At 57.4% G+C, this 27,525-nt stretch overlaps 9 protein-coding genes across 9 annotated transcripts; 5 read left to right on the forward strand and 4 right to left on the reverse strand.

Annotated features, from left to right (window-relative positions):
- Positions 1–2,183: 2,183 nt before the first annotated feature.
- B0H64DRAFT_370513 (uncharacterized protein) lies at positions 2,184–2,866 on the reverse strand (the record flags this gene model as incomplete). Its single annotated transcript, XM_062802092.1, has 3 exons — positions 2,184–2,432; positions 2,511–2,699; positions 2,762–2,866. 3 exons carry the CDS (start codon positions 2,864–2,866, stop codon positions 2,184–2,186), a joined length of 543 nt encoding a protein of 180 aa, XP_062664904.1.
- Positions 2,867–4,476: 1,610 nt separating this feature from the next.
- Positions 4,477–6,336, reverse strand: B0H64DRAFT_471319 (pyridoxal phosphate-dependent transferase). Its single transcript, XM_062807877.1, has 3 exons — positions 6,013–6,336; positions 5,135–5,958; positions 4,477–5,084 (listed from the first exon to the last, which is right to left on the reverse strand). The coding sequence occupies exons 1-3, from the start codon at positions 6,290–6,292 to the stop codon at positions 4,662–4,664; spliced, it is 1,527 nt and encodes a 508-aa protein (XP_062664905.1). The 5' UTR covers positions 6,293–6,336; the 3' UTR covers positions 4,477–4,661.
- Positions 6,337–7,043: 707 nt separating this feature from the next.
- B0H64DRAFT_370515 (BAR domain-containing protein) lies at positions 7,044–8,710 on the forward strand (the record flags this gene model as incomplete). Its single annotated transcript, XM_062802093.1, has 3 exons — positions 7,044–7,079; positions 7,211–8,567; positions 8,685–8,710. 3 exons carry the CDS (start codon positions 7,044–7,046, stop codon positions 8,708–8,710), a joined length of 1,419 nt encoding a protein of 472 aa, XP_062664906.1.
- Positions 8,711–10,655: 1,945 nt separating this feature from the next.
- B0H64DRAFT_37413 (uncharacterized protein) lies at positions 10,656–12,991 on the reverse strand. Its single transcript, XM_062802313.1, has 3 exons — positions 12,860–12,991; positions 12,549–12,796; positions 10,656–12,481 (listed from the first exon to the last, which is right to left on the reverse strand). Exons 2-3 carry the CDS (start codon positions 12,690–12,692, stop codon positions 10,733–10,735), a joined length of 1,893 nt encoding a protein of 630 aa, XP_062664907.1. The 5' UTR covers positions 12,693–12,796; positions 12,860–12,991; the 3' UTR covers positions 10,656–10,732.
- Positions 12,992–15,443: 2,452 nt separating this feature from the next.
- B0H64DRAFT_450171 (pyruvate kinase-like protein) lies at positions 15,444–17,631 on the forward strand. The gene is made up of 2 exons (XM_062807125.1): positions 15,444–15,871; positions 15,961–17,631. Exons 1-2 carry the CDS (start codon positions 15,619–15,621, stop codon positions 17,484–17,486), a joined length of 1,779 nt encoding a protein of 592 aa, XP_062664908.1. The 5' UTR covers positions 15,444–15,618; the 3' UTR covers positions 17,487–17,631.
- Positions 17,632–18,721: 1,090 nt separating this feature from the next.
- B0H64DRAFT_37449 (ribosomal RNA-processing protein 7-domain-containing protein) lies at positions 18,722–20,300 on the forward strand. Its single transcript, XM_062802340.1, has one exon. It carries the CDS (start codon positions 19,160–19,162, stop codon positions 20,129–20,131), a length of 972 nt encoding a protein of 323 aa, XP_062664909.1. The 5' UTR covers positions 18,722–19,159; the 3' UTR covers positions 20,132–20,300.
- A 758-nt stretch (positions 20,301–21,058) lies between these two features.
- B0H64DRAFT_353241 (Afadin and alpha-actinin-binding-domain-containing protein) lies at positions 21,059–24,146 on the forward strand. Its single transcript, XM_062801507.1, has 2 exons — positions 21,059–21,467; positions 21,534–24,146. Exons 1-2 carry the CDS (start codon positions 21,285–21,287, stop codon positions 24,063–24,065), a joined length of 2,715 nt encoding a protein of 904 aa, XP_062664910.1. The 5' UTR covers positions 21,059–21,284; the 3' UTR covers positions 24,066–24,146.
- On the forward strand, positions 24,147–25,083 carry B0H64DRAFT_383415 (uncharacterized protein). The gene has a single exon (XM_062802950.1). It carries the CDS (start codon positions 24,328–24,330, stop codon positions 24,625–24,627), a length of 300 nt encoding a protein of 99 aa, XP_062664911.1. The 5' UTR covers positions 24,147–24,327; the 3' UTR covers positions 24,628–25,083.
- A 9-nt stretch (positions 25,084–25,092) lies between these two features.
- Positions 25,093–27,363, reverse strand: B0H64DRAFT_37471 (major facilitator superfamily domain-containing protein). Its single transcript, XM_062802360.1, has 8 exons — positions 26,919–27,363; positions 26,761–26,856; positions 26,632–26,707; positions 26,463–26,566; positions 26,112–26,399; positions 25,950–26,055; positions 25,582–25,887; positions 25,093–25,484 (listed from the first exon to the last, which is right to left on the reverse strand). Exons 1-8 carry the CDS (start codon positions 27,152–27,154, stop codon positions 25,140–25,142), a joined length of 1,557 nt encoding a protein of 518 aa, XP_062664912.1. The 5' UTR covers positions 27,155–27,363; the 3' UTR covers positions 25,093–25,139.
- Between the last annotated feature and the right edge of the window lie 162 nt (positions 27,364–27,525).

A 27,525-nucleotide genomic window follows, 5' to 3' on the forward strand; every position in this document is an offset into this window, starting at 1 on the left:
GCCCGGTTTCGAGATGGTGAAGAAAACAAAGAAGAAAAGAAAAGAAAACGGCGCCGAATTGTACGTTTCAGAGAGGCCGGCTATGGGACAGAAATGTCTCGGTTGGGCGCCCAAATTTAGCGCTCTGCGGAAACTCGGGGAGATGGGGCTGCGCCGAGTTCTGGCCCGCTCCGGCAGGGTTGTTTGTTCGGGTGGAAAGATGGGTAGGGACCGGCAGCTGGGGGGGTTGACGGGGGGTTGGACGCAGGTATCATCGGACGATTCGATGAACCTGTAGGTACTTGGGTTCGGTATTGACCAAGAGTGTTGACAGGCACAGTGGGCGAAATAATCTGAAATTTGGAATCTCGGTTGTTTACTCGCGCGGCCACGAAATTGTGGAAGAGTCGGCAAGAGAGCCTGAGAATAAAACGTGAACATTGGCCAATTGCAACACCGCACAAACCCCGTATGCAAGCAAACCTTCCAGGGGTGCTTGATCGGATGCCAAGCATCGTCAACTCCCCTTATTCGGGAAGGCACGAGACCGGGTGACTGCCCGCGGCGGCGGGAGGGCGGAGATGCCCAACTCTTGCCTCTGAGCTTCGGTCGCTTCAGTGTGACGGCAGCCGGGCGACTGTCAATAGCTCGAGAACAACTCCGCCATACCATACCAATGCAGTTAACGCCTATGGAGATGTTACAACCTACGTTAGGCTAATTGGGGGCCATTTTCCGCCCGCGCTTGTGCACCTGACGGCGGCAAAGTGTTGCCGAGGGAGGCTTGGAAGCTCGCAAATCCCCGGCTCGTAGGATTATGATGGCTCAACAAGCAGGCGGCTCAATGGCGTGGGGCCCAATTCCCGCCATTCAGTGCCTCCGTCCATTTGCCCTTTAGGTTCCTTGACAGGCCGAATCTCAGGTGCCAAGTACGAACACTTCTCTGAAACTGAAGTCGGATTGCGGAGTTGCAAAGCCCACCCAGATGAAAGATTTGGTAATCGGACCCGCTGCGGGAAGGAACAAGTCTCCACATCATGCAAGATACTCCCCGCAGGCTGTGTGGCTCGTGCAGTGCTTGCAGATGGAGCTTGTCCCGACGAGGAGTGACTCGCAGGGATCATGCGACCCTGTTCTTCATCTCCACAATTTCCCCCTGACCCCCAATCTTCATCCGGGCTTGTTCTGACAAACCACCGTCTCGACTTTGTACCTACTCGGTAGAGATTACACAGTAAGAAAACAAGCACTCATCGAAATCATCCTCGTTGCCCCTACCTGCCAGATTATACAAACAGTACGGGGAAATAGAGTCATCAGATGTAAAAAGTAGGTCTTGGCTCGTTCACGAGCAACCATGTCGGCGATCCTAACAAACCGTGGGGGCGGCCAGTGCTGAGGGCCCGCCTCGGAAACCAACCTCTCGTGGCCAGTCATTTTTTCAACGACATGCCGGGTTACTCACACGAGATTTCTCGCCGTACTATCTATGCCACAACATGGTGTACGCCACAGTGGCTCCTTCGAGCACCTTCGCCTCATGATAGGGCTGAACTGTTCGAGGCCCCCGATGGCTACCACCTAGCTGCCGGAATTCACCACGCCGTCGCTACGGCACGGAGGTGCTGCGGTCGATATGCAGGAAGTCTGTTGCCATAGTGAGATATCAGCCCTGCATATGGTTTCAGGATCAAGCGTTGGCTCTCGATCGAGGTACCCCTCGCTCAACGGTTCGGCGATCTAATTTGAGTTACATTCCCCTGACAAGACGCCGTAGAAGCCACGTTTCCGACATAGATGGCGTTTTATGCTTCTAACTCGCCGCACCTAGATCCAGATCCAGACATATATCGCGACGCATAGTTATCCCGGATCCGAGGCAGAATAACGCCTTCCATCGGCCGCCACGGCCGCGCATCACAGTTTGCCCAACAGACAACACCTACATCACGATCGATCATTGGTACTCCGGCAAGATGTCCCGCATTCTGCTGCCTAGCTACTCTAACCAGCCCAACCAGCCCAAAATGCGTAGCCTCTCAGAGCCTTGGAATCCCCTTCCAATCTCCGGGGGGGTATCATCATCTCACACGAAATCCTTCCTGCGCCATGTCCCAACTCACAACAGCCAAAGAAAGTAAACAAAGAACCGCCGCCCACATCCGCGAAGCGCCACCACCACCCCCTCTCTCAACTCGAAACAATCACGACCGGTCGCGCGCCTCAGCCTGCTTCTGGATGTCGAGCTCGGCCCCGCGCTGCTGCGTCTTGCCGGCGTCGTGCTGGGCCTGGTACTGATCCTGCTTGGAGCGGTCGCCAGTCAGGCCCGCCACAGCGCCGCCGACAGCACCCGACACGCGGTCGCCCACGCCCGACGTGAAGTCGTTGATCTGCCCGCGCGCTTCCTGCTCCTGCCCGGACCGGTTCTGCTCGCGCCCGGCCTGCTTGAGGCTCTGTAGCACACACGGGCGGTGGTTAGTAATCGGTATTCGTGTAAGTGGGTTGGGTTGGGTTGTGCGTGGGACACGTACCTCGTTGCCGACGACGCCGCCGAGGAACTCCTTGGCGGACCCGGCCGTCTGGTTCCACGACCCGGCCGAGCGGTCGGGGTCGTCCCTGGCCACGCCGGACGAGGAGACGGTGCCGCCCGGCACCTTGACCGCGGCGTGCGAGGCGTCGTGCTCGGCCTCGGCCTTTTGCTGCTTGACCTTGCCCTGGGCCTGTTGTTGCCGTGAGGGTTAGCGATGTTGCTAACAATGCCATGCTGGTATGTGGTGCTTACCTCGTCGCCGGTGCTGCCAAAGAGGCCGCCCGCGGCGTTCTGCACCGCGCCGGTGGCGGAGTCGACGTAGGACTTGAGGGTAGAGTTGTTGTTGTTGGCAGACATGGTGATGGTTGGTGGTTGATGGCCGAGATGTAAGTGAATGGTTTTGTTTTAGTGTTGCTTGGTGATGAGGTGTTGTTGTTACTATTGTTTGATGATATGAGATGGATTGAGAATCTAGAAGTAAAGAGACTCTCTTATATCTTCAACTTCCAGCAATTGAATCCACTATAGTCCACATTTGATGCCCGGTTGTTGTCGGATGTGATGTTGGAGTTCGTGATGCATCAGAGTGATGATGTCATAGCTGGGTCCCTGAGGCGATGACGTCATGTCAGACCCCTGCGCAGCTCATCGCCGCATCTCGCATTATGGGACGAACTTTGACATGTGCACACATCATCGCCCTTCATAGGGTCAATTTCAAAGTAGGGTCCTCTATGCAAATGGAGCTTTTCAGCTGTGATGGCCTGAGAATGCATGCAATCTACCAAAATCCTACTTTTCTAAAGTGTTTTACTAGAATTTCCCACATGAAGCAAACTGAATGCATCGCAATCCGCCGAGGGCCGGTTGCTGCTTCCCCAGTCACTTACTCACTTGTGACTCGAAGTTCAATTTTGATTTCGAGTCAGAAGAAGGTGCGATTAAGATTAAGTTGTTTCTGATCGAGACAGAACCAATCAACCACTGCATTTCATAGTGCAAAACATGTAAAAAGGCAGATTTGAGCTACAGCATCTAATTCGGAATGCCCTCAAAAAGGCCTCCTACTTCCCTCAACGGATGGATCGGAAAACCAGTCAGTCAATGCGAGCATCGGGCTTTGAGACTCGCCAATTTACGAGCCCCGGATACTTTCATACAGGGGACACAGTGTTTTGCTCCCAGGTGCAAGACTGCGCCTCCCTAACCCCTCAACGTCGCGTTGAGGGCATTCACAGCCACGATTCTCCAGAACACTCAGGCCCTGCATCCCTGGGCGACTCCACCTCCAATGCAATGCAAGGCGACCTCAATCCACGGACTTTTCTTCTAGCAAATGGGAGTCAACGGAGCCATCGCCATGGATGTTTCCTCCCTGAAAAAGGAGGGAAAAACAATTGAAGGGGAGGGAGGGTACCAATCCCTGAGGTTGGGGACGGACACGGCTTGCCATTGAGACCCCCCCCCCCCCCCCCCCCCCCCCCCCGGCCCCCCGTCCACCACACAACCAGAAGAAGAAAAGAAGCCATGCACATGCACATCTACACTAATAGTTAGTGACTTGAATGCAGGGAGGGATATTCTGGAGGCTGGAGTTGTCAGCTTCCGCTTGGACCGGTCAGAAAGTCACGCCCATGGAGAGGCCTCCCGGCTAAACCGACACCTCCATGCCTCCAGAAAGAGCTCCATACATAGAATAGAGCCTCACCCAAGCCCAAAGGATGTCTTAGCGGTGTGACAGTCCATCGGTCACACAGGGCACGAGCTATTTGAGGGTATTTTCGCGAGGCCGTCGTCGAGGACGACATGGATGGGGTCGGGCCCTAAACGGTTTCGAGCCGTTTGCACCCCGAGGTGCCGTGTTGTCACCCCGGACCATAGACCCATGGACCATGGCCATGACATGTCGGCGTGGCTGACTCGCGGCGTCTCTGGATATCTCACACTTGTACCGGTGACCTGCCGGCCAGGTGCGATGGATCGTGGTCTCATTCTCTTGGGTCGGCCAACAAAATACATGATATGATACAGATTGCTTGCTTGGTTGCTTGGTTGCGCCAGGCCTAGCCGAAGGTCATTGCTCGCCTTTGTGATATGTACTCTCAAATACCCGCCCGATTCACCAATCCCCCGAACTCCTTGAAATCCCAAACTAGTGCTGAGTCCACTCAATCGTGTTGAGGTCGACACCCTCCTGCACAAGCTCCCACAGGGGGCTGAGCTCGCGGAGGAACCCGACGCGCTCCTTGACCGCCTTCAGGACGTAGTCGATCTCGGCTTCCGTCGTGAACCGGCCGATGCCAAACCGAATGCTGGAGTGGGCATTCTCGTCACTGTTGCCGAGCGCCCGCAGAACATAGCTTGGCTCGAGCGACGCTGACGTGCATGCACTGCCCGAGGACAACGCAATGTCCTTGAGCGCCATGAGGAGGGACTCGCCCTCGACGTAGGCAAACGACACGTTCACGCAGCCGGGGTAGAAGTGGTCGGGGTCGCCGTTCTGGTTGGTGTGCTCCATGGACAAAAGGCCGTTGAGGAGTCGGTCCGAGAGGAACTTGACTCTCTTGTGGTCATACTGGTCACTGTTAGTAACCGATTCAGGTAGAGATGAAATGGGCAACGTACCTGAATCTCCTCGGCCGCAATGCGGCACGCCTCTCCGAACCCGACAACGAGAGCAGGGGCAAGCGTGCCGCTGCGCAGACCGCGCTCCTGTCCACCACCGCTGATGATGGGCTCCAGTCTGACCCTCGGGCGACGGCGGACGTAGCACGCGCCTATCCCCTTGGGGCCGTAGATCTTGTGCGACGAGATGGACATGAGGTCTACGTTCATGGCGTTGACGTCGAGCGGGATCTTGCCAACGGCCTGGGCCGCATCGGTATGGAAGAACACCTTGTTCTCCCGGCAAATCTTTCCGATCTCGGCCATCGGCTGGATGACGCCGATCTCGTTGTTCACTGCCATGATACTAACAAGCGCTGTCTCGGGGCGGATCGCAGCCTTGAGCTTGTCGAGGTCGACGAGTCCGTTATTGTTGACGGGCAGGTAGGTGACCTCGAAGCCTTCGTCCTGCAGGTTTCGACAGCTGTCAAGCACGCACTTGTGCTCTGTCTGAGTGGTGATGATGTGCTTCTTCTTCCCCGACCGGCCAAAGAACCTGGCCACGCCCTTGATGCTCATGTTGTTGCTCTCGGTGGCGCCGCTGGTGAAGATGATTTCTTTGGGATCCGCGCCAATCAAGTTCGCGATATATTCTCTGGCTTGCTCCACGGCATGCTCACTCTCCCAGCCATATGCGTGTGTCCTCGAGTGGGGGTTACCGAACACGCCGGTGTAGTATGGGAGCATGGCATCTAGCACGCGCGGGTCTAACGGTGTTGTGGCCTGCATGTCGAGATAGATGGGCCGTTGGCCCTCGTCCAGCTTGACGGCCTGCTTGAGGACATCTGGTCTCGGATATTAGCGCTATCCGGCTCAGTTTGCGCGCAACAATGTCTTACCAGCCATCGGGCTGACGTGCGTCGTTGACCCATTTTGGGTCTCGAGTGTAGCTCCCGCCTTCTCCAGCTCAGCTCTATCTAACCGGATAGCCGTGTCTACCTGGACCTGCGCATGGTCGGGCTTGCTCTGGGTCACATAGCACCTCTGGCAGGTACTGCGTGCCGCAGCGGTCGTCGGCCGCGATAGGACCGGAACGCCGCGTCGCGTTGCGGCCTGAACGGATGATCTCGACGCCAGACGAGACGCCTGCCGGAGGACCGATGGTGCGATGTTGGCCATGATAACGGGGATCCGTGGTGATGGCGATGCCCGGGAGAAAAAGTTCAGGGCTCTGAATGCGGGATGAACGGAGCTATCGGTTTTGTGGCGGGTCCCCACTGCGGGATGAGTGGGATGGGCTTGGCATCAGAGAAGTTCGCCATGTTAACTCTAATTGGCTCCATTGGGCTGTGCACCCACTATTTACCGATCCGGGGCACAAATCGCCGGATTTTGTCTGCTTGTCAGCCCAAGAAACTGGAATGAGTGAATGACGAACTTGACAGGAGCGGTCAGTTTGCGACTGGGGTTGCCGGGGCTTGGAGTGCTTATTTTGTATCTACATATCTTACCAACGCGCCCGAGTCAGCAGCATCAAGCAACACTCTCATTCAATTTCGCACAGCTCTCTCTAATAACCACCTCGCTCTCGGCCGAACGTGGTGCTTCATTGCGCTCGGCATTCAACTCCCGAACCGGACGACTTCATTGGCAGCATTCCAGCCTTGGCAGAGGGACAGAATCGGTTTTTGGGCGGCCGGCAGCGCCACCCTCCATCAGCCAAGGAAAACTGAAGCCCGGCTCCGCCCCGAGAACATCGTCATCGCCCCGAACGGCGTCAGGCGCAATTCTCGAGAGAAGGTCCCCCTAAAAACTCCCCGCAAAGGCCCCGACGCCGACCATTATTTTACAACATTCAAATACAAACCGACGGCCGCTTTCCCGCTGAATAGCAATATTGCCACCGATATAAACGAATAATACGCAAAGAATGAGTTTTAAGGGTCTGCAGAAGGGGTTGGCTCGCGTAAGTTTTGTTGCTGCCCCGCAATGAAGCTTGACTTGCTTCCAGCTCAACCCGTCTCCTCTCTTCAACCCAGCAACATGAATGGATCTCTTCAGAAAGAAAACTAACCTCGGACACGACGACGACGACAGGCGCCCCAACAATTCAAGGTGAAATTCAACATTGGCGAGCACACCAAGGATGCCGTCTACATCGACTCGGAACGGCGGTTCGACGAGCTCGAGAGCGAGACGAAGCGGCTGCACGATGAGAGCCGAAAGTACTTCGACGCCATCAACGGCATGCTCGCGCACCAGATCGCCTTCTCCCAGGCCATGACCGAGATCTACAAGCCGATTAGCGGCCGGGTGTCGGATCCGGACTCGCTCGTGGTGCACGGCAACCCCGAGGGCATCCGGGCGTGCGAGGAGTACGAGGCCGTGGTCAAGGACCTGCAGGAGACGCTGGCGCCAGAGCTCGAGATGATCGAGAGCCGGGTGATCCGGCCGGCCGACGAGCTGCTCGACGTCATCAAGGTGATCCGCAAAACGGCCCTCAAGCGCGAGCACAAGAAGCTCGACTACGACCGCCGCCGGGCCACGCTCAAGAAGCTGCAGGACAAGAAGGACAAGACGGCCAAGGACGAGAAGGCGACGTGGAAGGCCGAGAACGAGGTGGAGCAGTCGACCCAGGAATTCAACTACTTCAACGACCTGCTCAAGGACGAGCTGCCCAAGCTGTTCGCTCTCGAGCGCGAGTTCATCCAGCCGCTGTTCCAGTCCTTCTACTACATGCAGCTCAACATCTTCTACACCCTCCACGAGCGCATGCAGCGGGTAGATATCGGCTACTTCGACCTGACGCTCGACGTGGAGGAGGCCTTCCTCAAGAAGCGCGGCGACGTGCAGGAGCGCGCCGAGGCCCTCTCCATCGTCAAGTTCAAGACCAGCGGCCAGAAGCGCCCGCCCAAGTACGGCCCCAAGCCGCGCCCGGCCGCCCTCGAAGGGGGCTCCAACACCGCCGGCTTGCTCACCGCAGGGCCGTCCCACCCCTCCCCGACCCCGGAACTCGAACCCACAAACCCCTCCACCGGTGCCGCCGCCATCCCCCTCCCCCCACCAGCCTCCACCTCCCCAGCGCCCTCCAAATCCCCGGTACCCGCCGCCCTCCGCCCGACCTGGCAACCCCGCCAATCCGAAGTCACCGACCACCCACCGCCACCCTATTCCCCCGGCCTGCCGGGCGCCAACAGCAACAACGGCCCCGTATCCCCCGCACTAGCGGCCGCCGCGGCCGCCAAGTCCAAGCCGCCCCCGCCCAAGCCCAAGCCCAGCCGGCTGTCGGCGACGCCCAAGGTCGAGACGGTCACGGCGCTGTACGACTACGCGGCGCAGGCGGAGGGGGATCTGAGCTTTCGGGCTGGGGATGTCATTGAGGTGGTGGCGAGGACGCAGAATGGGAATGAGTGGTGGACGGGGCGGGTGGAGGGGAGGGAGGGGCAGTTTCCGGGTGGGTTTTTCTTTTTTTCGTTTTTTTTTTCTTCTTTTCTCCCCCCCTTTTGTTTTGTGGGGTGGCTGGATGATTGAATGATTGAGTGATGGACTGATTGACTGACTGGGTGGATAGGGAATTACGTGCAGTTGAATCCGTAGCGCCGATACCTCCGAGCGGAAGAGACGGGGGATGTGGCGGGGGCCTCGATACCGTTGAAGACGTGGCAGGGTGCAGTGAGGGGGTGATTTCTTCAACACCGCACACGTGGGATGAGCGCCTCGTCGTGGGTGTGAATTCAGTGGTCGGGGCATGGGGAAAGGGGGGTTGGATTGTGAGTAATGGGAGGCGATGCTGGGGGGATGGCATGGCATTGCGTCGCGTGTTTTATCTGTGACGTAACTGACTCAAGAGAGCCGCTGGACGCTGGCTGGTGATGGCGTTGCTGTGTGCTTTTTGTGTGCGCGTGTGTGTTATGCGTTATATTTGGGGATTTGTCGTTGCTGCTCGTGTGGGATGGGGACAACAGCAGAGTACGCGCAGCATCAGTACCTTCGTTATACCACTGGCGTTTACTATGGAGGTTCTAGACAAACCCGTGGGGGTTGGGGAGTTGGTAGAGAGGCAATTTTGAGAAGTTGGCAAATTGTACTTGGGAGCCGCATGGCGTGCTGGACATACTTGTTCAAGCTTTGTTCCGGGGGGGGGGGGGGCGGGGGGGGGGCTGTGTCAAGTCTTTCTCACCCTTGGTCCTGATGGGGGTTGGTTGCTGAGCTTGTTTCACGCGTTATATTATCTACAGCCAATACCCAGTTCGGCTCACCGAAGATAGCCATTTGACAGGTTGGGGGATATGGAGGAAGTGAGATGTTGTTGGTTGGCTCGCTTTCACACACGTGGGACTCGCAACGCAACCCGCTCGATTCTCTCATCATAACTCCCACGGAGTCCGTGTTTCTTGTTAGCGGGTTGGCCGGGTTATCAAATGCCCCCACGCCGTGTTTGACAGCGTGAGCATGTGGATCGCCGATTAGTTGTTGGTTGGTAGAAGCAAGAGCGGGATATGTTCGTTCCAAGGGGAAAGAAGCACATATGGTCTGTGGTGTACCGCGAGCTCCGTGACACTGAACCATGGAACTTTGGAGTGTGGAGGAGGGATTCGGGCCATGAGGGCATCGTCGTTTTTGGCCTTTCCGTTCTCCGCGTTCTATGTTTATACGGACAAAGACGAAATATCAGAGTATCGCCAAGATTGGCCTATAATCCAGGAGTATCATTTCTCCGGTCTGACTCAGGTGGGAAGTCCGAGGGAAATATGCCTTGTCATGCAAATGTTCCCGCAAGGCTTCCTGAGATTTACAGTCCCAAAAGACGTGGTGTAACACTGCTGGGCTTGCCGAAAGCTGCCGGACACGCACATGTTTGTGGAACAGGAGCTCGGAAAATGAGCTGGCTACCACCCAGGATCCATCCACGGAAAAGTGAGTGTGTATCACTGCTCATATTGGGTTACACATACCATGTATATAGCATGCGTTCTGTAACAAGGTCCTTCCCATGGATCATGGTTTATGTATGTATGTAGGTTGTTTCTCAAAATAGCATATTTACGACTCCGAGCCCCTTTCCCATACCAGCCGGGCAAAGCGGACCCCGGAAAAAGGAGACGGGGGAGAGGGGTAAGTAAAGTGAGGCTGTCGCGGGAGGAAGCGCTTGTCACGCGGCTCGATAGATTACTTATGCAACACTGGATCAAAGCCTCGTCACGCAATTCACGCAATTGCTCTCTTGGGAAAGTCCGACGCCCTCTGTATGTATTCCGATTGTCCAGACGTACATACCTGGAGACCTCTCGGGGCTGTTTGCCCCGAGGAAGAAAGCACCTAAACTCCGATTGTTCCCCCCCCCCCCCCAATTCTTTTCCCTCCTTTTATTTTCCCCTCTTTGCTCTTTTCCTCTTTTCTCCTTCTGCATGTTGGGCCATTCGATGCTACCAAACCGCCCCCAGCCCAACGTGCTGCTTCTGTAACCGCGTCTGCCCGTGACACCAAACCCCATCGGATGAGCTGCATGAGATCTCCCTTGGGGCTCTCCTGGACCCAATAGGGAGTTACTTCCCCCCTCCGTCCGAGCCCAGCGCGAAGTTGAATCGGCCAGTCCCGCAGCGGGGGAAATCCCGCGGCTCAACGGCAGAAGTGGAACCCCTTGGAGATGTCACGGTACATTGCACGCTGAGACTTCCTCCAAGACACACGTCTGGGCTGAGTTGCCCCGCTCGGGTGTGTGTTTCCATCATTACTAGTGCCCGCCACGCTTTCCCCTTCCCCTCCCATGGATGCCTTGGCCACCGGGCGGGGCATGGGGCTGTGAGCCCAGCTTCCTGGCCTGTCGATGCCCAAATCGCCCGGGTATGGGGCCGTGCCAGCGAGGTGGATGGAGGGGTCCCACGAGACAAAGACCAGCGCCTTGCGGCCTTCGCCCATGGGGCCAGTGGCGTAGACAATGGAGCGGTCGTCCCAGCTGCCGTGAGGGTTCCCGATGTATTCCGGCGGGTTGAGGATCTCGTACAGCTTGGCGAGGGCGGGGTCGTTGACGGCGGGGTCCTGCTTGGGCGGCCAGAAGAGGCCGGCGTCGCTTCTGTAGATGCTGTCGATCTGTCGCAGGAGTGTTTCGTGGTCCTGCTCTCCTTCGGGGGCTTCCGGGAGGCTCAGCTGGGCGAGCTCGCCCGGCGTCCATGGACGGCGCGTGCCCCCCCGGAAGCGTAGTTGTTGATCTTGCGGATCGAATGTGCTAGAATCATCCACTAGATCGATGGAGGTCTGGCATCCTGGGTGGTAGGAGCGTACGGGGCACTTGGTGAGCGTAATATCCTGGGCGGAGCTGTCGTCCTCCGGATGGACCATGTGAGGGTCTCGCGGCCACCTCTTGGGGCCGGCTCCCTGCTGACGCTTAGTCGCGGAGATGTCCGACCCGATATCCTCCTCGGCCGCGTCAAAGTTGATTGCAGTGGTATAGTATGTGCGCCTCCCTATGATCCGGCCGTTCAGCCACTCCTTCCGAGATTCGACAGCCTTGAGCTGGCCAGTGGCCTCGTCCTTGAGGAGACGGAGGAAAGTCCATCTATCGTCCAGGGGGCCCTCGGTATGATCTCTCCGCCAAATATCGGGGGTAGAGTCTAGCTCCTCGATATGATCAAAACCATGTTGTTCGAGGGGAAATCTGAGGCAATAGTAATAAGAGACCCAGTCCACCTCCTCAACATCTAAGCTCCGGAGGTTCGACAAGACGTAAAAGTGGTCATCAAAGATTTCGAAACAGACAGTCGAGCCGAGGTCGGTCCCAATCACATCAAGGCCGAGATGGTCGGGCAGCCATATACGGGTTGTGAGGTTGAAACATCTGATCTCCCATAGCTCGTTGCCCTGCTCGTCTGGCTCGGAAATAATGCCATAGTACAGGAAGCGGTCGTCGTTCCGGACGAAAAGCTTAGAGATGGACTCTAGGTGAGAAACGCCGATGATCTGGCCAGCTAAAGGGTTAAAGACGACAAGATAGTGTTTGAAACTGGACTGGCCGTGGCCACGAAAGGAGTAGACCATCGAAATAATGTCGTGTGAATAGTACAGCAGCTTTAGCTTGTATTTGTGGCGTGCGTGCGTCTCTGGGATGGCTTTCCGGGCAAGATCGAGGGGGTTGACCACCATCTCGGTGTCGGCAGAGCCGTGCAGGTCCAGAATGCGCAGCTCACCGTCGACAAAGTAGCAGAGCACGCCATTCTCGTAAATCCACTGCTGCGCGAAAGCGACCATGACAGCGGCATATGGAGATACCGAGGCGATGGCATCCCGGCGCTTGATCAAGCGCCTCAGACCCGCGGCATGATGGCCCGAATCTTGAGCATCGCGGGCCTCGGCGCTCTCCGGAGCTCTAGACTAAAAGGAATATCAGCGATGACATTACTAGACACAGCCGACTTTGCGGATGCTGGAGCGGGCTTACCTGAAGTATTTGTTTTGTCATTTTGGATTCCTCAACCAGGAAGCGAAAGCGTCTGCACGAGTAGCTGAGGCTTCGGATGTCGCTAAGATCGAGATCGTAGACCACGAAGGCCACTAGCTCGTACGGCAGCTGTAGCAGAGACATGGCGCCCGGCGGAAGGGGGGCACGGAGGGATCGGTTGCCACTTGGAGATTGGAGGCCTCGGCTACCATTGGGGTAATCCCGTTGGTATGGCGGTGGCTGTGAACCTACGTAGATCCGAGTTAGGTCGAAGGTTGAGTATCGAGGTAGAGGTCAAGAACCGAACGAACCTCGCCGTTGCTTGTTATTTTTATTTTGAAAAGGTCGGACACGGAATCACGAACTTAGCGGAACGTTTCCGGCGCACCAATGCACTTCGGGAGGTGACGGGGGTAAGGGAGTCGGTCCCCCGTCAAGTTATACCTGAACAGTCGTCCGGCCGGAGAGGCAAGGCTCCGGGGGGGCCCGGGCAGAGCCGCAGGACCCATTCATTGATCCATGATCCCCGTCATGATCCAAGACCGGAAGACCCGACTGGCATGTGGCCGGGGAGGTGCTGGCACGACACAAAGAACCGGGTCGGATTGGCGTCATTACTACCAGATACATACCTTACCACCTTACCTACCTTCGTGGCTTCTCTCAATCCTCAATCTGGATGAATGGTTTGGCATACCTAAGAGGTAGGTGCCTTTGGGGGCTGTCAAAGACAGGGCGAAGAGGGTTGCGGTTGCCATCTTCCTGGGGAGTAACGAAAAGGGAAACACGGTGTGGCACTAGCGCGGCCACTAACGGGGGTCACCGTCTACGGAGGCATTTAGTTGCTGAACATAGTTACATGCAAACACGGCTTCGATCGTCATGCGGCTCTGCTGGGACGCATGATCCCGGGCCCCGGCGGACGAAGATCAGCGACAGTGTAAAGAGACCTCGACCTCTGGATGTTGGTGGGTGTGGGTGTGGGCGGCAGGGACTAGGGGGCAGGGAGCAGGGGCCGCTGTGTATGTACACGACAGGTACTGTGCAAGAATCCATGGAATGCTCTAGAGCGGGCTCGAGTAACCTGTGTAGGTAGCCTGATACATATGTCGCTCAAAAAACACTCCCTTTTCTGCATTTTTGCCCCTCATGTCTCGGGAATATCTGAATGGGAGTTAGGTATATGATATATGGTTTTAGAGACAAGCAGAGCCATGTGCAACCATCCACCATCTTTATCAAATGGACGTCCTCCAAAAAACCGAACTTCCCCATGTCCAGGGTAGGTACATACATCCGCTGTACCTGGGAAGAGTTAGTGGGGGTAAATTAATCCTTGGCTTTCAATCTTGTTCACCCGGGCCCGCACTTGAGCCCCATTTCACTGAGGGGTTGCTTTCGGCCCCGACTCCGCGTTGTATCGGACTCAGACCCTCCCCGCTCGCTCGGTGAACGTCCGTCCTTCCACCCTGCTTCCATTTTTTTGCCAGTTCATCACAAGGCTCGGATCCCTCCTTCCCCTCTCCCTCTTCTGGGGTACTCGCATCCGAACCTGGTCCCGTGCTCACCTTCTTTCTTTCACCTTAAGTTTATTCGAATTTGCGTACTCAGCCGCTGACGAGTAACAAAGACGCACTCAGTCATCCGTCATCTACTTGATTCATCACCTGACACCCAATATTTCGCCGAGACGCCGGGAAGAGCCGCACCACCAAGTAGTAACCAAAATACTAAGGCGGTTAGCTGGCCAATTTGGATTGTGCGGTCCACAAAACCAATTAGGAAATTCGGTGTCAAAAACATGCAACATACCGACTCCCCCATCCGCCTCAGCTGCCTCAAGACCTTGGCGGTTACAAGATGATCACCTAAACTTCATTACCCCCATACCCATATCTGCCGTACCAGTATTGTCGTGGGAGCAGCGAGATGAGCCATAAACCCACCGAATCGCGTCCGTTCAAATCGACGCTAACCAACTGCCAGGAATTGAAACACCCAAGCTTATCTGGCGCCTTGGGAACCTGTGCGGTTGGTCACGCCTCGCCGGGGTCTGCGCCAGTTACGCATCTGTGGCAAGGAAGAGCCATGCTCGGCCCTGCTTCGTGTCTCTCTCACCTTCGGCGTCGTGGCACAACAAGGAATTGTCTGCGAGGCTCCGAGTCCCTCCCCCATGCACGGGGGAACGGACTCACATCGCCGTACATGATCTTGCGAAGTTGGCCATGTCTCCGCAGAGATCAACGATTTCCGGATCCTCCATCTCGCTGCTTGAAGTGCCACGTCCGGTCCGCGCTGGCCGGATTTGACTTCCGGCACTTCCGCCTGACCACCATCGGCCTGACGTAGTGTATAGTTAGTTCGTGGTTTTACTGCGCGGACAAAGCGTAGACGGCCTCCCGCCGGCCTTGTCCCAGCCTGAAACCTTTTAGACTGTGCTAAGTGACCAAGCCTATAGCTGGGGCGTGGATGAGACTCGTGAGCTAGCCCAACGATTCAGCCCCCGAGAGCCCGAAACAGATGTAAAACCCTCAATTCCCATTTCGCCGGCTGGTCACGGGAATTGCTGGTGGCTTAGGTATCCTGGAGGTGGCTCGTCAGCGGCCTGTCTCACCCAGGAATCTGCTCCCTAAGCCGAATGATTACAAAGAGGCCCGAGTAGATTTGTTTGTACCCCTTATAACCCCTATTGGCGGCCCCGTTTCCCAAGCAACGGGAGGGAATCATGTGTCGTTTGGGGTCTTTCTATCTGATGGTTGAACAAAGGGGTCCTTACTCAGCGTCACGCAGTTCATCACGGCACATTGACTGAGTTTGTGTATAGATCCGCACATGTTCCCTTTGGTGTCTGGGGAGTGCTGCAATGATTAGTCAGGCCCCTTTGGAATTGAGGTTCCTTGTTCTGGGGCAGACGGAAACCGGAACAGAAAAATGAACACTGCTTACCCCACAACACTTCACTGAAAGGGATCGAGTCACGCACCGCCCTGTATAAACCGTTTTATTTGCGATTGATGAGACTTCGTCTTCTTCCCTACATTTTAGACTCCTAATTTGTAACTAAACAAACATGTCGCATCAATCGCACGAAGAACCCCTTTCTGGGGAAGGGGAGGAGGAAGTTGACCTCTACGCCCCCTTTACCAGCGACACCATCCTCGAGGTCCGCACAGGCAAGATGAAGCTCATGCCCGGTCTGACAGTGAAGTCAGCCATTGACAAGTCACTGCACAACGAGCCGGTGCGCGTGACCGAGCTCGGCCTCGTGGGCGACGAGCATGACCCGACGTTCCACGGCGGCATAGACAAAGCCATCCACGGATGTAAGTTAACCCCCCTGCCGTCACAACGCATATATATACATATGCGTACCACCCCCAAGTCGTGTAGTGTAATACTAACCCTCCAATAGACTGCTCCACACACTACGCAAGCTGGCGCGCCGAGCACCCCTCAGCAGCCGCGGCTTTCCAACCAGGCGGCTTCGGCGAGAACCTCGTCACGCGCCACCTCAACGAGCGCAACCTCTGCATCGGCGACATCGTCTCCATCACCCGGCCCAACTCCAACCCCACCCTCAACCCCAAACCCGATACCACCACCCTCACCCCCCTTGGTGGTGACGATGATGAACCCCCCGTCCTCCTGCAAGTCAGCCTCCCCCGCCAACCGTGCTTCAAGCTCAACCACCGCTTCCAGCTCAAGAACTTCGCCCCGCAGACCTGGCGCACGAGCCGCACGGGGTGGTACTTCCGTGTCCTCCAAACAGGCCACATCTGCGCCGGCGACACCATCAGTCTGGTCGCGCGCCCGCACCCGCGCTGGACCGTCGAGCGCGTGCAGGAGTTCTTGCATCGCGATACGGCGGATGGGGGGGCTAATGAGGAGCTGGCGGCGGTGGAGGAGTTGGGGGGGGAGTGTAGGGATGTGTTTTGGGGGAGGGTGGTTAGGGCGAGGGCGAGGGTGAGGAGGGAGGCGAGCGGGGGTGGGAAGGGGAGGGGGGAGAAGTGGAGGGGGTTTCGGGTGGTGGAGAGGACGAGGGAGACGGGGAGGGTGGTGGGGTTGGTGCTGGAGGCGAGGGAGCCGTTGCGTGAGGAGGAGGAGGAGGTGGGGTTGAAGCCGGGGGCGCATGTGAGGGTGCGGTTGGGGAATGGGCTGGTGCGTGCGTATTCGGTGGTCGGGGGGGATCGGAATCGGTTTCAGTTGGGCGTGGCGCTGGATGAGAAGAGTCGCGGTGGGTCGAGCTATCTGCATGAGATGGCCGTGGTTGGGCATGAGGTGGAGGTTGGGGCCTTTACGGGTGCGGTACCCCTCGCCAGTGCCGCGAGTCACCATGTGTTTGTGGCGGGGGGTGTGGGTATCACGGCGTTTCTGGCGCTGATCGAGCGCTACGCGAGCATCAACCTCAGTGTGAAGCTGCACTATGCGGTGCGTTCGGCCGAGGAGGTGCCGTTCCGCGAGCGTCTGGCCAAGCTGGGCGATCGTGTGGTGATCTACGACAAGGCTGCGGGCCAGCGGCTTGATATTCGCCGCATTCTCGAGGACATGCCGTGGAACTCGCAGCTGTACTTTTGCGGGCCGAAACGACTCATGGACGAGGCCTCCAAGGAAACCAAGGCACGCGGCATTGCGGAGGGGGAGGTGCACTTTGAAGCCTTTGAGGCGGACGTCTCGGGTGACCCGTTCGAGGCCGTCGTGGCCAATAAAGGGGGCAAGACTATCAAAGTGGGCGAGGAAGAGACCCTCCTCGAGTGCCTCCAGAAGGAGTTTGGCGACATCGACTCGAGCTGCTGCGTTGGCAACTGCGGCACTTGCCGCGTGAGCCTCAAGGGAGGCCGCGTAGACCACCGGGGCACTGCACTCATGGAAGAGGAGAAGGCCACGTCTATGCTGGCGTGCGTGAGTCGTGGAATCGGATCTATCACTATTGAGATCTGAGTTGGCAGGTGGCCGTTACAGCGCGCCGTGAGGGATTTGCATGAGCTTGTCCCGATGACCGACCGGTTGCATCCCGCATTTCTTCGTTAGCCGCTCCCAGCCGATGCTCCATAGTGGTTGGGCTGGGCCTGGGGCATTGGGCAGCTTATTAGCCTCGTTAAACCGGACCCCAAGGCCGAGCACTGCCCTGTTGATGATGGCTTGGGTCAGGAAGCTGCAGTTTATGGTTCCGCAACCCGGCCTGGTATCAGCATATTCGATATGATGCTGCCGACGCGTCAGTCCATTGCCTAACGTAATACGGCAGCACCCATCCCACGCTCGGCGCCCAGTTGGACTGTCACCTCTTGTCCGTCACGTAACCCATCTTGGCAATGAGTGGTGCGATGTGTGATTTCCGGAGCGTACCGCCAATAATAGAGGGAGCATCGTCCCCAATAGCACCGAGTGTTCCATCCCACCGTGTCATTTGTGACAAAGTGCAAACAGGCTAATCGGGAGGAGCCAGCTATCTCAGCTCCTATGTACACTTGCCTCACTTGGAAAGCACCCTGGCGAGTGGGGGAGCTGGAGTCATCACATCTATGATGAAGGTGAAGCCAGGTTCGTGGTAGGATTTCACTTACATGCCAGACAGAGGTCGAGAGGCTCAACGGGAAGGATGCACACTGTCGATGATCTGTAGGACGTAGCCTATCGGACCTTGGTCCGTTGCAAGGGCGGCTGCAGGACTTGCCCTGTTCGCAAGAGGAACAGCAAGGCTTGGTGGTCCAGACCAACGCTGAGCGTCCCTGCATTGGGACCGTCGTGCCGCCCTCGACGTGCGGGGGAGGAGAAGGCTGGAGGACCGTCCTGCAACTCCAACTTTATGGACCTCGTGTTCGGGCACCCGCTGGGCAACCTGTCGCTTTGGTTGGGCCTGACACAATCCGAGAGCCTTGTGTCACACACGGCACGACTCGCGGCTTTGCTTGGCGATCGCTTTGTGGTACGTGATGGAGTTGTCGGGTAACAGGCGATAGTTCAATAAATAACCCAGTAGATAGATCGTACGTCACCTGTAGCGGCATACGTAAATACATCGCTTTACGAGTGATGGGCAACCTTGACAGCCTAGCCGGCATCACATACGATTTGCGTGCAGCCAATGTACATACATGGCAGCTTGAGACTGGGCACAATGGCTAGACGAAGTGCAAGGGGAATCGTTACTTGGCCGGGAAAGATTGGACAGGTGCGAAGATATGGAAGGTTTACTGTGTACATTCAGTGATTGTCTTTTCATCTCGTGGTTGAGGAGGATGGAAACCGGAAGGTATTCCCAATTCCCTCCCAACTTATTAAGTACTCGTGATTGTGGGATCATCCGACTTCCATGGTCGTAAAAACTGCGAGCTCTCCGATAGGATCTATGTTTCATGACGAACAACGCATGTAGGATAATGAGTATTGGAAGTGGTCCTGGTGTTGAATTCGGTCTTGCTCTCGGCTGTGCTCGGCGAGCCAGGAAGCGAGGTGGCAGGCCCCCGGGTGCTATCTGGCAAGCCGCCAATCGTAGCCCCCGATAAGCCCGGGCAGCTGCAGGTGGGCCCGAATTTTCTTGACAAGGAGAGCAGCAGCGATTGAATTTCAGTTTCTGGTAGAAGTCAAGTTCACAACCACCAGTTGTCAAAATGGCTTCCGGTCCCGCAACGATTGGGGATTTCTCCATACTCCCAGTATCAATCGCGCCATTACCATCATTCCCTAAAAATGTCGTCCACTACCTTTACGTACGGCGCAACGCGCCCAAGATCCCGACCGCGACCGACGCTCGCAGCCTCTTCCTCACCAATGTACCCGTCGACAGCACCGAAGCCCACCTCCGCGCGCTCTTCACGTCGCTAGTAGGCGCGGGTCGGTTTGAGAGTGCCACGTTCGAAGACGAGCGCAAAGACGCGCATTCGCTGGCCCAATCCCCAATCGACGCTGCGCAACCAGCCCATGCCGCCCGCCTGCTACAAGCCCATGGCAAGAAGCGCAAGCGCGAGGATGAGGAGGCTCAGAGGGCACAGGAAGAGGCCGCGGCCCGTCTGCCGAGCACATGGACCCGGCCACTACGGAGGAGTGGCAGCACAGCGGTGGTGCTGCTCGCCGACGAGAAGAGCGTGGCGCAGGTGTTCAAGGCGATCGCCAAGGTGCACAGGAAGAAAAAGTACCCTACCTGGGGCGGCGACGACTTACCAGAAGGCCGCGTTCCGCCGCTGGGCTCGATCTGGCTCAAGACACACAACCGGCTTTCCTACGCAGACAAGGAGGAGCTGCAGGCGTCGGTTGACGCCTTCTCGGCGCTCTTTGCCCGGCGCGAGCAGGAGGCTGCCGAAATCGCCAAGAGGCTACGGAACGAGCCGGACGAGGACGGTTTTGTCACGGTTACGAGGGGCGGCAGGGCCGCACCAGCCAGCCGGAACGAGGCAGAGGAGGCCAAGCGCAAGATGCTGGAGAGGGCGGAGAAGAAGAAGGAGGAGCTCACAAACTTCTACCGATTCCAGCTGCGGGAGCGGAAGAAGGAGGAGCAAGCCGAGCTTCTCAAGAAGTTCGACGACGATCGGAAGAAGCTGGAGGCGATGCGCGTGAAGAGGGGGAAGTTTGTCCCCGAAACGTGAGCATGCAAGGGGGGGATGCCAAGGAAAAGAAACTGCACCAATGCGCCCATGTTTGGGTTGCAGTCAAAACAAACGGTGTGGGACGGGGTGCAAAGACTCCAACAAGATACCTGCCGGCTTGGGAATCCCAATTGGGTTGTCAGGCCCAGGCACAACATCAAGAACGGTAAGTGCTTTCCTTTTTCGTTCTTCTCACCTCCGCTTCCCACACTATGATGACGCACGCGGGGCCATCAGACCATCCCTCTCGGCGCTCGGGGGGTTTCCTCCCTTGTGACGAAGGTTGACAGGGTGACAAACACCGCGATGCCAATAATCTTCTCAAACTCTCTGATGTGTGCTTTTTTCTTCTCTCCGACGCAACCTTGATTTACAAGCAAGCTGGAGGTATCATCGACTAACGTTTGATGTTCAATTTTAGACAAGGCAGTGACGTTTTGCTGAAGAGCGAGCGACGGAAGATCGCGAGGACGGGGGTCGGATGGGCAGTGATGGAGTTGACTCGGCTGACCAAGTGGGCCGTTCCCGGTCAGAGGGGACTCATCGTGCACGGCACGGAAGCAAGGTCGTCGATAGACTGCATTCCCGTCTCCGCGGGACCAATCCGAGTCGAATGTTTGTCTCCAAATATGGATCTGCACCGAGAATGTGCAGGCTTTTTTCTTTCCTAACATGGTACGAGGTTGTTTGGCTTGTCGAGGGTGCCTGCAAGGAAGGGGCTTGAAGAGGCGGGAGGGTTAGGGCTGATGCGGGCATCCCCAAGCCGACCCCCCAAGCAGTTTGCTGCAGAAATTGCAGATCCCATGCCAATTACGGATCCCGCTGCCGCGGCAACGCCCCGCCAAATAAACAGCGCCCGACGGGGAGCTCGAGATTGCCAAACGGTGTTGCATTGTGAGCCCGAGCTCGTGGTTGCACCGAGAATCCCGGAATGACATCTTGCACATTTGCCATTTCGGCTTGATTTGGTCTGATTTTTCTTAACCGACACGGAACAGGGTCTTTCCCACCTGCATCTTGTGCTGCCCCTGCCAATAACTATCAATCATTGTCAAACCGCGCGATCCAGCATTGATTGCTGTTTGGTGCTTGTCAGAACAAGAGAAAAAACTCGAAACGAAAGGATACCCATGAAGACCAAGCGTCGGCCGCGATGATCGAGTCCGAGAACTTGCGTACGGCGTCGCTGTACATCAACAACCAGCTGTTGTCCCGTGGCCTACTCCGCGATGGCAATGGCATCGATTTCGCCCAACCGGGCGACACCGATACCGAGGTGGCCGAGACCATGAGCCGTATCATGGCCGTGGTGAACGATCTCATTCTGCGGCGAGATGTGAGCATCCCCTTCCCCATCCATTACCCGGATGCCCCCAATTCCGTCACTAACCATCCCCTGCAGCGCGATGCCGAACACCGCGAGTCCCTCTCGGCCACCCTGCGGACCCTCCGTGCCGAGTCCTTACGACAGGCCAACGATATTCAGCGTTTACAAGAGAAATACTCTGACGCGCAACGTAAAGTTGGCCTGAGCGAGGCCGCCGAGACTGCCCTCCGCGCAAATCTCAAGACCTCCGAGGCAACCGTTCACCGCCTAAAAGAGGAGGCTGCCCGCACAAAAACACTCGTGGCCCAGACAAGGGCATCCTGTGCGAACGAAGTTCGGAAGCGGGACCGTCAGATCGAGGGCCTCAAGAAAGCCGTCACAGAAGCGGGCAGGGCGAGAGGCGCCGGGCGAAGCACTGGTATCACATCCATCAATGTGGTCGGCGAGACCGGATTAGAAGCCGAACACGGTGGACCGACCTTCGATGAGGATGATGAGCAGAACCACGACCTCCGCACGGAGACCAACGCGTTCCTGGCCGAGCTGGCGAAGGGTCTCAGCGAGGAGAATGAAGGTCTGCTCCAATTGGTGAGGAAGACAACGGAGCACTTGAAGGAGATGAGCGGTTGGGACGTCGCCAACGGGAATCCGATGGAGAATGGAGACGGCCATGCCATGGTCCTCGCTGCCCACCCCGCCGACATGTCCCTCGAAGTCGATGCGGTGCTCGACCACCTACGCACGATCCTAACGAACCCGTCGTTTGTCCCTATTGAGGAGGTCGTGGTACGCGAGGACGAGATCCATAGGCTGCGCGACGGATGGGAGAAGATGGAGACACGTTGGAAGGAGGCCGTCCACCTCATCGACGGCTGGCGCAAGAGGATGCAAGCGAGCGGTCGGGCCGTGAACGTGGAAGAGCTGAAGATGGGACTGCGGCTTAGCCCGGTGAAGGTGCGCAACGTCGAGGAGACATCCCACGGATATGCCCTCCGTCTAGCCGCTGTCCTCGAGGACGAGGAAGTGGACACTTCTCAACTCCAAGACGATGAGGGTTCGTTGGACTTGGCCCTGCGCCCGGAAGCCGACGACGATGACAGTGATACCTCCAGCATCTTCGACCACAACGTCGGCGTTGATGATTTCGACGTGGAAGAGCCGAACGTGGAGATCCTCCAACAATCGGTTATGCTGCCCTCACCGCCACTCCCATTACCGCCGCAGCTCACCCCGCTGCGTGATTCCTACACGGCCGCAAACAGAGGCGACCGCCCACACAACAGAAAGCCCCCGAAGGGCTTCCCGACTATCTCGGAAGGAACAAACCGGGACTTCGTCGAGGACGAACCACCTCTCCCCCCGCCTCATGCGGAGAATCCGCAGCAGTCGCCGCACAAAAAGCCAATCCTGTCGCTGCGTACAGTACCGCCGGAGGAGGCTGCCAAGGTTGAGCTGCCGCCCTCCGCTCACGTTTCGACGCCAGACAATTCGCTCGGCAGCCTGCCGTTCAACAAGGCTGCGGATGAACGCACGTCTAAAAACTCGGCAGCTTCCGCAAGGGCCCAAGCACGTCCGGCGCCCACTACGAAGAGGAGGGAGTCTCCGAGGAAGAATGATCCCGCAAAGAAGGAGACTACGAGAAGGGAGGCTATCAGGAAGGAAACCGTTCGGAAAGAAGCGACGAAGAAAGAGGCCATGAAAAGGAAGGAGACTGAAGAGGTGAAGCCCACGACCAAGCCGCCGCCGAAGTCCCGGTCGACCCGACCCCCTATTACCAGAGGAAGGTCCGAAAGTCGGCCAGACGACAAGACGGCCCATCTCGCAAAGCCACAGCGGGCCACCTCGGCAACTTCGGCGACCTCGGTCAGATCTGCTGGCACTACTAAGAGCGCCAACAGGAGCGCTAACAAGAGCGCAAACGCCGAACCTTCCATGCCCCCTCCTCCGCCACCCCACGGAGCTGTGCCGTCCCCAGCGCCATCACCAAGCCGCTCCCCAAAACGCGTCAACTCTCGCCTACCACTGCCCCGACCCGGCTGCAACAACAACAATGTCCTTCCCGCCCCGCAACAGTCGCCCCTCAACATGGCCGCCATCACCGCCAAGCTGGCCGCCTCGGAGCGAGACGCCGACGCAGCTCGCGTACGAGCAAAGCTCAAGGCGGCCCGCCTCGGAAAGGGCGTCAGCCTCCCGCCACCCGGCACAGCCTCCACCGCGAGCACCACGCCCACCGAGCCGGAACCCGAGCGCAACACGGGCGCGCTGAGCACCCGCTCCGAAACGGACAGCGCTGCGGGCACCGCATCCACGTCTGCCTCCACCTCGGACGGCGCGCCCAGCTCCACGACCACTACCCGTGACGAGGACGCTGACGAGCTGGGCTTCTCGCCGCCCCGCAAGGCCCAACAGCCGCCACCGCAGCCGCTACCGCAGCAGCAGCAGCAGAAACAGAAGAACAGTGGCGGTGGGGAGGCGGACCTGGGGAGATCGCCCGTGCGCAAGAGGGAGAGGAGGACGAGCAAGGCTGCGTCGCGCAGGCGGAGTACCCTCGATTCTCGGGAATTGGATGCCCTGATCCAGGGGGGGAACGTCACTGTGGAGAGGTAGACTGGCCTTGTGGTGAAGGATCCTACCCTTTTTTGGTTTTTGGATTTGTTTTTCCTCTTTTTGTTTCGGGGTTTGGAGAGGCGGGGGGGTGCCGGGGATGGGGGGCGGAGGTGTTGTTTTGCTCAAAGGGCATGAGGGGGAGAGAGCCTTGGGAGAGGGGCTGTTGTGTTGATTGATACCGAGGAAAGGAGGAGGGAATTGAATGGAGAACGTGGAATGGGCGAGCAAGACGGGTGGATGAAACGGATCGTTGTCGGCGGCCATGGAGACTGGAGCGAGGTTGGATTGGGGGTGTAGGCGGGCTGTCATGAGTTATGATGTTGCATTTTTGGGTTTCAAGTTCAAGTTTGTCTTCTCTCTTTCTGTTTTGTTTTTTCTTTTGCTGATCCCCATTCTTGTTCATTGCATACGTCTATGGACGGGTTTTCTGGTTGCTTGCTTTGCTTGTTTGATCCTGCTGATCTGCCTTGGGGCATGCAATTTGGAAATGGGCATCGTCGTTTGGTCATTCTGTCTTATCTCTGCTGGGCTGCATTCCGTCGCGGTGGGCTTGTTATCTTGATTCGAATGGGCATTGCTAGGTCGTTGGGCTCTTTGTTGATATAATTAGTCGGATACCAATGGGAACTTTGACATGCTGCTCCGACTCCTGAATTCTTTGGGCACCCTTGTGGTGCTCTGCCTTCCGTTGTTAACGCGGGGGCATTCAACCAGACCGGTTGATGTGCTGTTCTCCTCCCCCCATGCCACGTCGTTGTCTCTCGTCCCGTTTCCCGGGTGAGGTTTTGACTAGGATTCCCCTCCTCCGATGGTCTGGACGAGCGGTGAGCCTTTTGTCTGTACGTAAATGTGACCCTACAAAGCTTCGAGAATCCGAGGCGTTGGCAGGGTTACTCGGAACGTCACAGCACGTTCTGAAAAAGACGGTGAAGAATGCCATGTTGGTCTTCCTCTCTCGGATATTTCCACATCTACGGAGTAGCTCCGGCTGCTCCGTTTCCAAACCCCGAACGCAACCCCCACCCATCCCATCCCACGCACAACACCCCCCCACACCCAAAACCTTAAACCTCGTTAAACCTTAAACCTAAACCCATTCGCGGCCCCCTCCCCAGGCACCGCATTGATCGCCCCCTCGACCCAGATGCCCGCGTCCAGCTTCTTGTTCAGGCGCACCAGGACGGCGCGCATGACGGTGGCGGCGCAGACGGCGATGAAGGCGGTCACGCAGTTGACGATCATGGCGACCGTGTAGTGCGGGTCGGCGCTCTTGGGGTACAGGTACGACGCGTAGATGCTGCTGCAGTTGCTGACGGCGTTGATGAAGGCCAGCGCGGCGGCCCGCTTGGCCGGGGGGCGCGGCATCGTGTTGCTGATCCAGGCGAGCGCGACCACGAAGCCCGAGTAGACGGATGGGACCTGTGCACAGTGTCGAGGTTAGTGTGGTGGATGGATGGATGGGGGAGAGAAGTGCGGGTGGGGGGAAGGGTGAAGGGGACCAGGGGGGCGGGCTGACCATTAGCATCATGCTCAGGTACCGCGGGGCAATGTGCGTGGTGGTGGCGGCGATGATGTAGGCGATCACGGCGACCCACATGGGGATGGTGATGTGCCAGTACCGCTCGCCCGTCTTGTCGGCGTGGGTGGCGTTGAGGTAGGTGACGATAACGGCGAGCACGTAGGGTGGGGCGGTCAGGAGGAGCGAAATGACCTTGTCGTCGCTGCTCTCGCTATCGAGGGCGCCTTGTTGGATCGTGTTGACGACCGTCGGGAAGAAGTTGGTGACTGTCCCACTGGCGACGATGCAGAAGAGGAGGACCAGCTTGGGTACGGTTAGTTACGGTGCTGCTAGGAAGGATACACCCCGGTCGGGCACGCGCTTACCAGGATATAAGTCTTGACATCGACGAAGACTAGCTTCGCGCCCTGCCAGAAGGTCTGCTCCTCGCTGTTGACCCAGTCGTCCTCGCCGATATCCTCCTGGAGGCGCCTAGAACCGTATCAGCTCCCTCATTCATGTGTAGCGCGGACGCATCGGCAACATACCAGATGGCCAACGTCCTCTCCTCGTCAGTTAGCCACGTTGTGGTCCGCGGAAAGTTGGGTAGGACAAAGTAGCAGCCAAACGCCACGACGACGGTGGCGGCACCCTCGATGATGAACAGCCATTGCCACGCGCCCAGCCCGCGCGTTCCATCCATGCCCCATGTCACACCCGCCGAGATGAGGCCAGAAAAGGCGCCAGAGATCAGAGCCCCCGAGTACAAGACGGCAGTACGGAAGCCGAGTTCTTTACGGGTATACCAACACGAGAGGTAGTAGAGGCAACCGGGGCTGCAAAATTATGGTTTGATTAGAACCGTCGCTCGGTTTGGGACAGGGGGCTGGCCGGCTTACAAGTAGGCAGCTTCAACCACACCTAGGAAGAAACGGTTGGCTAGCAGACCGGCCGCATTTGTGCATACAGCTGTCAGTGCGGAGATGATACCCCAGACGACCATCTAGTCGAGCTCATTGTTAGGGGCACGGAACAAAAATGCACGGGGATATCGAGCCGGAGACGTACGCAGGCGGGCAGGTAAATGGCCGGCTTGCCAAACTTGTTGAGGAAGAGGTTGGATGGGATTTGCATCAAAAGGTAACTTAAGAAGTTGTTAGCTGCCGGTACCCAAGAAGTGTCTTAGAGCTGTGTTACCCAACGAAAAGAATGCTGACTGCTGTTTGGAACTCGGTAGATGTCAGATTCAGGTCACGCTCTAGCCCAGCAAGCCGAGCAGCAGCAATGTTGTTCCTAAGGATACCACAGTCAGGCTACGCGCATGCTTTTCAGTCCGTCGAGAGTTCGGAACTTACCGGTCAATGTAGTTCATGATGTACATGATAATAATCGCCGGCAAGAGTCGAATGTCGATCTTCCTTTTCAGCTTCTTTTCCAGGTGCTCCCTTTCCTCGGGGGACAAGTTCCTGATGAACTCAGGGGGCTGCATCCTCGCTGGCCTGGAGTCCTCTACGTTAGCCGTCCCAATCTTCTCGTCCGTGCTCCCCGCCTCATCGCCCCGTATCTTGGTGTCAGCTGGGGAATCGGCCATGTTGACGGTATTCGGCGGTCCTCGCAAGTCTCGCTGATGAGATGTTCGAGGGCAAGCGGAGACGAGAGGAGAGAAAAGCCTGCGGCGCTGGAGAGAACCAAGAGAGGGGGTTCGTTCTTGATATCAAGCAGCCGCTGTTGGATGGTTGCACCCGAGCCCGATGTAGTATAACGTTATTCTTCGCCCGAGACCGAGTGGTAGGGCGGCACAACACGTCGCCAGATCTGGCGCGACAGCCCACCACTTTTATGAAGTCCTATCACCGAGGTCGTGGCAACCCGGCACGTCATCCACCACATGGCGACGAACCCTAAACAGGAGCTCGCACCGTCGGGATTGGATTCCGGCTGTTTGGCTCATCCGGGCGCCAG

The sequence above is a fragment of the Chaetomium fimeti genome (assembly GCF_033439085.1).
Source record: "Chaetomium fimeti strain CBS 168.71 chromosome Unknown B0H64scaffold_1, whole genome shotgun sequence".
Classification (NCBI taxonomy): domain Eukaryota; kingdom Fungi; phylum Ascomycota; class Sordariomycetes; order Sordariales; family Chaetomiaceae; genus Chaetomium; species Chaetomium fimeti.